The sequence below is a fragment of the Neophocaena asiaeorientalis genome, unplaced genomic scaffold (genome assembly GCF_003031525.2).
Source record: "Neophocaena asiaeorientalis asiaeorientalis breed wild unplaced genomic scaffold, Neophocaena_asiaeorientalis_V1.1 scaffold89, whole genome shotgun sequence".
Classification (NCBI taxonomy): domain Eukaryota; kingdom Metazoa; phylum Chordata; class Mammalia; order Artiodactyla; family Phocoenidae; genus Neophocaena; species Neophocaena asiaeorientalis.
The window spans coordinates 4,359,405-4,370,290 of NW_020172592.1; the positions used below are offsets into that span (position 1 = coordinate 4,359,405).

The window sequence follows — 10,886 nt, forward strand, 5'->3', positions numbered from 1 at the left end:
GAGGTGTAGTAGTTAAGAGAACATGATTAGGAAGCAGAAAATTCTAAGTTTAGATCCTGGCTTTGTTCCTTTCTAGATGGGTGACTATGGGCAAGTTACTTAACCTCTAGAAGCTTTCACGTCTGTAAAACAGAGATAACGCCACTTATTTCACAGGGCTGTTGTAAAGTGTAACGTGTGTGTGTGTGTGTGTGTGTGTGTGTGTGTGTACACACACACACACACAATGTTTAACATAGTATTTGGTCTGTAGTGAGTGTTTTTTTTAAACAGATGGCTGTTAACAATTTTGCACCTAATAGGCACTCCTCTTCGGTCAATATTTTAAACTGCAAAGGTCATGTTAAATACTTTTTCATAACACGATGTCAAGATTTCATTTCATGTGAAGTTTTATACCACTGAGCACTGTATTTAGCCAAAAGTTACTTTTCTAAGCTACATTCCAGAAGAGTAGGAAAAACAACTTTTAACTTTCAAGCTGTGCCCAGATGCCAAGACTCAGTGTACGAACTGTGTAAGATCAGTTTCATTCCACATATATAACCCAAGCCAGCATGACTTTCAGCAAGCACCGCTTAAAGAATGCAGTTAAAGAAGAACTCAAGAATCTTTGGTAAGGCTATTTCGTTTCCAGAAAGCCCAGCCAATGGATAAAGATTTTGTGAGATAGGATTGCTAGAGCCTGTCAAAAACCGGAGCTCCATGATTAGAGACCATGGCCAGCTTTTTCTAGGAAGAAGGGGATAAGCTTTCCTTCAACCAACAAGTCAGTTACTGACTCTAATTAATGGCTTTAAAAGACATAATGAAAATGTTGCAATCTACTACATTTAAAAACTGAGGACTTGATCTTTTGTTGGTTGAGATGATCTTTTTTTCCTAATGAAACATACAGTCTTTTCTCCTTTGTGCAGCAGGTCACAACTTTCCCTAGGTTAAGTTATACTGTATTAAAAAAAAAAAAATCCTCCACTAAGGTTCCAGGAACTTTCCACCAAGAGCATCTATGATCTTGCAGGAGAGGCTGCATCAGAGAACAAGTTAATGCCACTGACTCCTTTTGCCTTGACGTGGGCCTCCCACAGTGATGAGCAGCCATAGGGCAAGTGTCTCTCTACACCACTACCCAGACTGCCACCCTTCAAAGACCCCTCATTATCTCTGCACCCCTGGGCAGGGAAATCACATGGCCTTACCGCAGACGTTAGACGACAAAGAATTTCATCGCTGCTCTCTTCTGAGTCTTCAATTTTCTGATGAGATCTTTGAAAAACAAAGAATAAATTACTCTTCAGCTTTGGTTGTTCAAATTTATTCACCAAGTGATGGGAATACATGGTAAATAATAGCATTATTGCTTAATACATTAGTGAAAGTGCCCATGCGAGTAACACGGTGACAATAATGCCATAGGATCACAGTTCTGTTTCAGCCCAACTGTTCCTTCGAAATCAATTAGCAAGAACGTCTTTCCCATACATCAGTTAAATCCTGAGGGCTGCGTACTGCTCTCCAAATGATACCACAGAATAATCCTGACACACCAGATTTACAAACACGGGCATGCACAGAGCACAAGTGGATGGCGAATACAACATAAAGTACTGACATTCCCGCTCAGTCTAAATGAAATCCAGATTCCAAAAATATGAAACATGAATTTTCCACTACATCTGAGTTTCAGCCCAAACAGATTTATTATGAAATGGTATATTAGAAGCCTAATACTGTGATAGGAATTACGTCCAATACAATAGCAGAAGCACTTTGGTCTTTTTTATGAGACCACAGCCCAGTTGAGAAGAAAATTATGCATGTGTTAAATAACTAAGGAGACATACAACATAATACACAGTATAAGATCAGTGTGTTTAGAAAAATCATCTTTCTAATGTAATTCATGAAAAATTTTCACCGCACGAATGTACATGCTAACATAAAAAATTATCTACTTCAGACAAATCTTATAAAATTACATTTTTTTTCCTGACTTGGTCAAAGGAAAAAAACATTGACTAATGCCGAGTGAATATATGTAATTGTCTCCCAGATCTATTTCCACAGGCAATTCCTTTCAACACCTGTGGACTGGGGGGGATTGGTGGTAATTGCCTTGCAGAGTGGCGGTATGGCACTGGCAGTCCAGTGACTGATTTCAGTCTCGGGAACTGCAGTGGGCCAGCTGGAGCGTGAGCCTCGCGGGGCAGGAGGGCTTCTCCTGGCTCCTAAGACAGCTAGGAAGATGCTCTTTAAGAAAAGAAAAGCCAGTCGAATCAATTCTGGCACTGGCTTCCTGTTTCTGTAAATGTTATTAAACCCTTTCAAAAGAAAAAAAAATCCCACCCTTCAAGTCAGAGCAATGAATTACAAACTACCGCGTTTACAAGAATTGCATGTTCTGGATATGAAACAGTGGGCATGTTGTCAAATAATTTCATTCCTAGCGCAGCAAAGCATCTGAAACATGACCTTGATAATGAACATTTCAAACAATGAGCCTTATTATTAAAATGATCTATTCACAAGGTTTCCACACACACGAAGTTACACTGAGAAGAGATCTGCAACCCTTTATAATATAAGCCACCAAACTAGGTTTATAAGATTATGCCGAGGTGACACACAGATCTGAGAGGAAATTAGGAGCCAAGAGCATTAGACAGAAGAGCACCAAACAAGGGCTTCAACGTCCTGTGTGTGTCTGTGTTGAAGCGCAAGCTGGTCGTGCCCACTCACGCCTCTCAGCCCCCAGCAGCACCTGAAGGATGAGTTAACGTGCATGACGTATTTTGCATTAGCACAGATTCTGTCATGAATGTGTTTTCAACAAACTGCTGAAAGGAACTCAAAACTCCAAGGGAAGCTCTTGTGTATGTCACTGATCGTGGCTATTTGATGAGTAATGGCCAAGCTGTTGCTAGCTCAGTGACAAATAATTTGTCTCTGTTCAAGCAAAACTATCTTTCATCACGCTTCCAACACAAAACATGCCTTGGCAGAAACGTTTCTAAAGGAAATACATGTAAGACAGACAGAGTGATGCTCTCCCGAGAGCTGTCCCACAGCCCGTGTCCCATTTTTATCCCCTCAATCACCGTAATTTACACCCAGAGCTCCCAAGTCCTTCTCTAGCCCCTGAATCTTCCCCGAGCTCACCCTGTGTTTCCATCTAACTTCAATGTGGCTCTAAGTGACCATTCCAGAACATCTTCACCCACATGGGAATCTCACAGGCTCCTCAAACTCGACGTAACTTCCACTGACATCCTCTTGCCTCCTGCCCTCACCGGTTCTGCCAGCGCCTGTCACCACTCAGCTTTATGTCACCCTGCAGCCCTTCCCCGCCTCCGGCACTCACTCCCACCGCTTTCCAGTCACCAGATCCTCCTCTGCTCTTCTACTTTCCTCCCCACGAGCCGTGCTGACAGGCCCTCACCTCCACAACTTATTTTAACCACCTTCTAACCAACTTGTCTCTGCCTCTCCTCCTGTACCCCATCTCCTAGAGATGCCGGGATTCTCCTTCTAAAACCCTGATCTGGTCCTGCTTTTCTCCAGACTCACACCTTCAGGGATTCTCCCACTGCCTGCTCGAGAATTCAGAAAGACTCTTCCTTTCCGCTAGGGAGTCCCAGGTCGGCCCTGCACCAGCAGGTACCTGCATGGCACCTGGCGTGGAGAAGGGACGTGGGAGCAGGACTGAGGGGGACAGGCAAGCAGTGGGAGAGCTTGAAAGGGGGGAAGGAAGAGAGAAGGGTGATGCTCCCCGACTCCCCTTCCTGCCTCACCACTGTGGCCCCTCCCCGGCTTAATGCCCAAAGGCCCAGAAGTACCAGACTCTCTTTCCCCAGTAAATGTATTTTTACAAAATGAGATAAATTCTGATTATTTTATGATATAAATACACATCAGTGCAACTCAGTGAAGACAAAGTCCACACCTGTCAGATCAAAACAGGTAACGAAACAGGTGGGACAAGGGAGGATAAAGGAAAGAATCAGCTGTAATACGTAGTACACCATTTTACATAAGTGACTCGAGCGTCCGTGGATTTTGGTATCCATGGGGGTCCTGGAACCAATCCCCCACGGATACCAAGGGAGGACTGTACTTGCATATTTGCCCCAGTGTTACCAAAGGGGGCTGTGCTGCTCAGTGAAGAAGAGACAAAGAGAGACTCTGGTTGGAGAAGGGGACAGAGAAACCCTGGCTGGACTCAGCCGCCAATGGCAGTGACAAGTTGACATAAGAAAGAGAAGAAAAAAGGAAGTGGCCCCAGGAAGGAAGACCCATCCTTGAGGGTCTGTGCCAGCAGGAAGCTCTGGCACAACGGGGGTCCCCTTTGTGAATTCTCACGGCTGCTTCTCAAGGTCTCTGCTTGCCAACAGCCCAAGCCTGACCCTGTAACCCTCCAAGGCAAGTGCCGGATCCTAGTACTGTGAATCCTAGTGTGTCAAATCCTAATGCCTAGTCTTTGTAAATGCACGAGGTCTGCAATATCTAAGGGTGCCGTTGTGAGGGCACAGGAACGGCAAAAGCCTCTGGTCCTCTGCCCTTGTTCCTCTAACCATCAAACAGGACACATGATCATTCCACTCAACCCCCACGGAAACCAAAACCAACCCCTGCCCTCCCTACAAGCTTCCCCCGCTTAACTACAGGCAACTCCATCCTTCCAGTTGGAAGTAATCCTTGAGCCCAACAGCCCGCCCCCCACCTTACAGTCTACACTGTGTCCATCCCCAAATCCTATCAGCTCTGCCTTCAAGGGATATCTCCCTTTTGACCATTTCTCACCACCTCTACTCCAACTGCTGTTGCTCCAGCCACAGGATCTCTCACCTAGACCCAGGAGCCAGAGTGGTCTTGTTCATATGTAAGTTAGATCATGTCCCCCCTCTGCTCAAAATCCTCAACTGACTCCCTGTCTTTCTCAGTATAAAGCCAAAGCCTCTACTTCTCTACTCCATTCCAGTCACTCTTGCTTTGCCTTAATGCTTCTGTCTTGGGCCTTGCCCTGACGGTCCCCTTATCCTAGAACACTTCCCTCACATTGCACACTGCTTCTTCCCTCACATCCTTCGAGTCTCTGTCAACCTCCTGAAGAGGCCTTTCCTGACCCGTATCTCTATCGCTCATTTCCTACTTTATTTATCTGCATAAAGTTTTCCACCATTAACTAACATAAATCTGTTTGTTTATGAAATTGCCTGTCCTCTCCCCTCCTAGACTATAGGCTCCACGGGAGTAGAGATTTCTGTCCGTTTTGTTCCTGCTTCCATCCCCAACACTTAGAACACAACACAGTCCATAGGAAGCATTCAATAAATCTTCATTGAATAAATTAACTGAGGACCTTAAACTTCAGGGGATGCTCTGCTATCAGCCACAATCCCCGGACGACCACAGCACAAGACATTAGCTTGTTCTCTGCAGTCAGTTCAACTGAAGGACCCTGCTTATACTCGAGCTATTTCCCTCAGCTATTCCATCAGCCTCCCAGCTCCCTGTAGCAGTCCCTCCTCTCAGTGACCTCCCTGTCTCTAAAATCCAACATGAATGACTTTCTTATACCAAACTCTAAACAGCTGTTAACTTTGAAAATATCTTAAATAAAATAACAGCAACCAATGGTCACCCTCACTTCCTCATCTTCCCCTAAGAAATAATTAGTACAGTCTTAGTGACAGTTTCCAACCTGGCCAACTGTTTGACAACCATTTACACAATTCATACTGCATCAGAAAAGCAGCAGGAAATTCCCCACCGCAAAAGGTCTCCCAACACAAACTCTCAGCTCTGAGAGGGCTAAACAGTCACGTAGGGTTGATTTCCAAAAAAAAAAGCCTTAGGAAGTAGCACACAAGAGCCATTATCTGGGCGGTAGAATTCACTTTATACCAGTCAGGTCCAGTATAATTTCTAGAAACTTGGGTTTAGCTGGGATTCCTGCAGGGGGTCCCAAAATTCTCTTAGCAAAAATTCCTTCATGAGAATTATGTAATGAGTTTGAGATTATTCCAATGACGTTTTTCAAAATAAAGCTTACCATAAATCTTCTATATGAGAGAGAGAACCCACACTTCTTAATCAGGTTTTGACCAAAATATTTGTGACTCAAGGTTCAAAAGCAACTAGTGTCATCTTGTAATTGGAAAATCCTACTTCCTTTTCAACAGTGGAAGAGGTTTCCTGGGACTTCAGGATGGAAAACTGGAAGCATTTCTTATAGAAATATTATCTAAATAATATCATTTTGCATTTGTATATTGATGTAACTAACTTTAAAAATGCACAAGTTCTATCTATCTATATCTATGTCTCAATATTGAATGGCATATTCACTGAGTTGCCAAGAGCTACCACTCCACACATAACATGGTTCCTGAAGGAAAATGTGTTAAATGTGTCCAACAGCCATAAAATAGACAAACATTTGGAGTCTAGTGGTTCAAGAGGTGTAGACCATGCATAACTGGCATGTGCTAAGCCAGGTGAGGTGTCACACATGACCTTCCAGGCACACGTGAGCCAGCACGATCCCAGGCCCAGGCATGTTGCACATGACAGAGGACACAGACAATCAGTTTTCATGTAAGTTGCTATTACTGCCATCCCTGGGGCTGTCATTTGTTTCTGAGTGTTTCCTACATATACCCTTACATCAACCTTCGCCTTAAACAGAGAATATTCTAGACTGAGACTTCATGAAGGTGGGGTGCACGCGTGTCTCCAAATCAGGAAGAGGATGTCCCTGGGGAATTTGGGGCAGGTCTGTCCACCACCTCCCACCCTAAGCCAGGCTGACGCTGCCCTGCCCCGCCCTGCTTGGTCTGGAGGGACCTGAGGAAAACACAATTTTTAGTGTGAACCTCAGACTACCCCTGCTAAAGGCTGGTGAACTTCTAGGGCATGGAATAAACCAGAACCAAGACAAACTCTACAGGAATCTTTCAAACACGATCCCACGACAAACAGGAGATGCACAGCACACACATATACAAAAAAAAAAAAAAGCACATAACACTTAGTGGGCTTAGCAAAATCCATCTTTAAGATACTCTGCCAACACAAGTGAGAGTCGCTTAGCCTGATCTGTGATTCAGGGGCATCTTGGGAGAAGTAATATCCAAGGTGAGGTTCTGATGGAAAAGGAGTGGCCCTGGAACTCAGCCGGACGAGCAGCACAGGGAAGTGGGGAACGGCAAGAGATAAAGCTGAGGACAGAACAGTCAGGGCCTGTCTATTGCTGCTATAGAGTTTTGGTTTTATGCTGAAGGCCATGAACTTCGGCTGTAAAGTGAACACGATGGAAGGAGAAGTACCTAGAAGAAGATATAAAATCAAAGGTAGGTTTGCTTTCGTCCTCTTAAGATCGAGAGAACCATTTGTTTGAGAAAGGAGAACAGTCAACAGAGAGTGAGGAACTGAGAAAGCAGGCATGGGAAGTGTCCAAGGAGGGGTAGGACCCATAGCCCAGGCAGAAGGATGAGTCTGGAGCAGAAGGAGGGACTCTTCCTCCACCATGCTGGGAAGAAATGATGATAAGTCAGCTGACAATGCCAGAATCCACGATTTCTTGGACAACCCAGAGTCCATTCCACACTTGCTGAATGTCAGGCAAGGAAAAGTATTAGGGACTTTCTCTATCAGAATTACTTCCTGGGCCAGATTTTTAAAAATTTTTCCCTAAGAAATCATTGCCACAAAAGAGAATGTTCCTCAAGGGACCCAGAGTCAATCTCTACTGAAACCAACATCTACTGACCCCAAGGGGATAAGAAGGTGTCATATCTGACACTCAAGTACTGTCCCACCTACATTTTTCCATAATATCTATAACCGGACAGATCTATTTTGCTTAACAAAGCAAATTCCTATTACGAAAAGAAAAAGTGGGATGGTCGAAGAAGGAGAGTCGGATTTTTTTGAGATCACTGACATCATGAATACAAAGACCTGTTCAACCTTCTCAAGAGAAGATAATTTTTCATAGCATCAGTCTATCAGTTATGCTTATAGAGGAAATTTACCAAACAGTAGTAAATTGTGAATGTGACAGGTTTTATTAAGGTCCAGGGTATACAGTGACACATTCATCTAAAATTGAATAAAGTTAGTTATTACTAGTATCTCTTTCACATTTTATATTGAAGATTTGAGAACTAATGCTTCATATTTAATTAAACAGCTACATTTCGAATGCTGGCACAAGCATGCCTAAAAGTTCGATTGTTGTTAAAATTCCTGTACTGTTCCTAAATTGATGTGCTCTCAAAAAGATGAGCTGTCTCTTCCCACACCTGGAATAAGTCTGGTCTGTAAACAATGGAAATTTTGGAGGACTTAGCGTTTCCTTCGGAGAGGGGGTGATGAGTAATAACAAAGACTGAGACAAGCTGGGTTCACAGCATTTTTTATACAAAACAATTTAAAGTGATAAATGAACATTTTCTTCACCTGATTCTAATACAAAACTTATGCCAAGTTCCATCATGAAAAGTTTTTTGAGAAATACTCAAAACATGTTTGTGTACTCATCCAGTCTCTCCTCCTTTCCAAGGTTCATAAAATGAGAACCTAATTAGGAAAAGTGAGGAATACAAAGGTTTGGGACACAGGAATGACAAACGTGAAGTTGATCTCCCCAGTTAGAGGCTGTTAATCTAGCACCATTGCAGAAATTAAGGATGCCAATGGATTTCTCATGTTGCTTGTACATGTCAGGTAGAAAGGGACACGTTAGGCAGGATAAGGAGAATAAAGGGAGAAGAGGTGACAGGGTAGTTGGTGGTGGTACTATTATTGTATATAAGGTCCTAAGAGAAGGCAGGAACCTGAATTTTGGGAGTCATCACTGTGGAGCTGATATTAAATACGTGACTGGGTAAGGGTACATCCAGAGTGAGAAGAGAAAAAGATGTCTGAAGACTGAACTCCAGGACACTCCCTGTTTAGAGGTTAATGTTTCCAAACGTAGGTTTTATTATTATGCATGTGTGGTAAGGCCAACAGATCAGGAGATGACTGCCACTGAAAAGACAGGTCAATATGGGGAGAATTAACATCTCAGCAATACTGAATCTTCCAATCCATGAACATGGATAGATCCTCTACTTACTTCAATTTGATTTTTTAAATCAGGCTTATGAAGTGTCTGACATACAACTTTTACACATGTTCTTGGATTTATACCTAAGTATTTCATAATGCTTTTTGTGCCAGTACAGAGAAATACATTTTTTTTATACTGACCTTGTAGCCTGTGATCTTGCTAAACCCACTTATCAGGCCTAGTAGGTTTTTTGTAGATTCCTTGGGATTTTCTATGTATATAATTATGTCATCTGCAAAGAGAGATGGCTTTATTTTCTTTCCTTCTAATCTTCATACACTTTCTTTCTTTTTCTTGCCTTACTTGCACTGGCTAGTATTGCAAAGAAGTGATAAGAGGCAATGTATTAGCCTTGTTCCCAATCTTAGTGGGAAAACATTCAGTCTTTTGCTAGTAAGTATGATGTATGATGTAAGCTGTAAGTTTTATGTAAGGTTTTATCAGATTGAAGAAATTCCCTTATAGTCCTACTTTTCTGAGAATTTATATCATGGATGGATGTTGAGTTTTTTTCAAACGATTTTTCTGCATCTATGGAGTTTCTCGTATAGTTTTTTCTTTTTTGGACTGAATCTGGTGAATTACATTGTCTGATTTTTAGATGTTGAATCATCCTTGTATTTCTGGGATAAATATCATTTTATGATATATTATCATTTTTATATATGGCCAGATCCAATTCAGTAATATTTGATAAGACTTTTGTGTTTCCATTCATTTTCTTTTTCTGAACTTTGTCATAATACGGCTGGCCTCATAAAAGGCCTTACATAACTTACACATCTGTTACAGGGCTAAGCACAGCACTTTACACAAACCTGATCATCAGTAAGTGCTGTTATGTAAGTTACTCAGTAGAGACTAGACCCTTTTCCTTACCTGAAAATTAAGAGGAGCAAATTCAATTATCTAGGAAATCCCTTCCAGATATAAATGCTTATGAAGCTAAATTTACAGAATTTCAGAAGTGTCAGCCAAGTGGCAATAGGTACCATGCTCAATCAAGTCTTTATGTTCTGAAAAAATTCATCTGGCTTCTTTACGTAGTATTTTGAGACTTTGATTTAATTAACTTTCACGTTTCCTATCACTTAACGGAGTTTTCTGTAAGGCTAACTTTATAGAACAGTAGATTTCAACCTTGGTATGCATTAGCCTCACATTTAGAACTTTACAAAAAGTACTGATACCCATGTCTCATCTCTCTACTCCAATCCTGATTCAGCAGATCTCAGGTTATACCTGTTTACTTTTTAAAGTATCATGGTTGAGAACCAGTGCCATGAAGATCACTTCCAAATTCACCATCTGCCTTCAATTCATGTTACTGCCTGCCACCAAGTACAGAGGCCTGCCCTTTTGGCGAGTTACACAAGCTGTCTTGCCTCAGTTTCCGCATCACAACTCCAAACTACTGCTGTGAGCATTAAATGAGTCATATGTAAATAAAATGCTCAGACTAGTGCTTTGCATGTGGTAAGTACGTGTGAGTGTTAACTATTACTGCTATTTTTTGTATTATTGTCACTGCCAGGGCAGCTTAGGCCAAGTGACCAAGCCATTTGTTCCCCATTTTTAAGTGGGGGACGCCTTTAACATAGAAATAGATCACAGACCCATAAACTCTGTACCTGTTGAGCAAATTATATGACAAAAACATTACTGTGAATTCAAATAAATTGTATTTTACTTATTTCGGCAGCATCTATATACAGTTAAGTCATTCTTTCTATTCAATACAAAGACAATGCTTAGCTTCCCTATAGAT

At 42.1% G+C, this 10,886-nt stretch overlaps 1 protein-coding gene across 1 annotated transcript in view; it reads right to left on the reverse strand.

The window, feature by feature from the left end:
* RAPGEF5 (Rap guanine nucleotide exchange factor 5) overlaps window positions 1–10,886 on the reverse strand; it is a 177,107-nt gene that overhangs the window by 153,427 nt on the left and 12,794 nt on the right. The window contains exon 5 of the mRNA XM_024738490.1: window positions 1,200–1,266. Within this exon, the coding sequence (XP_024594258.1) occupies window positions 1,200–1,266 (67 nt within the window). The remainder of the gene's footprint in view (window positions 1–1,199; window positions 1,267–10,886) is intronic.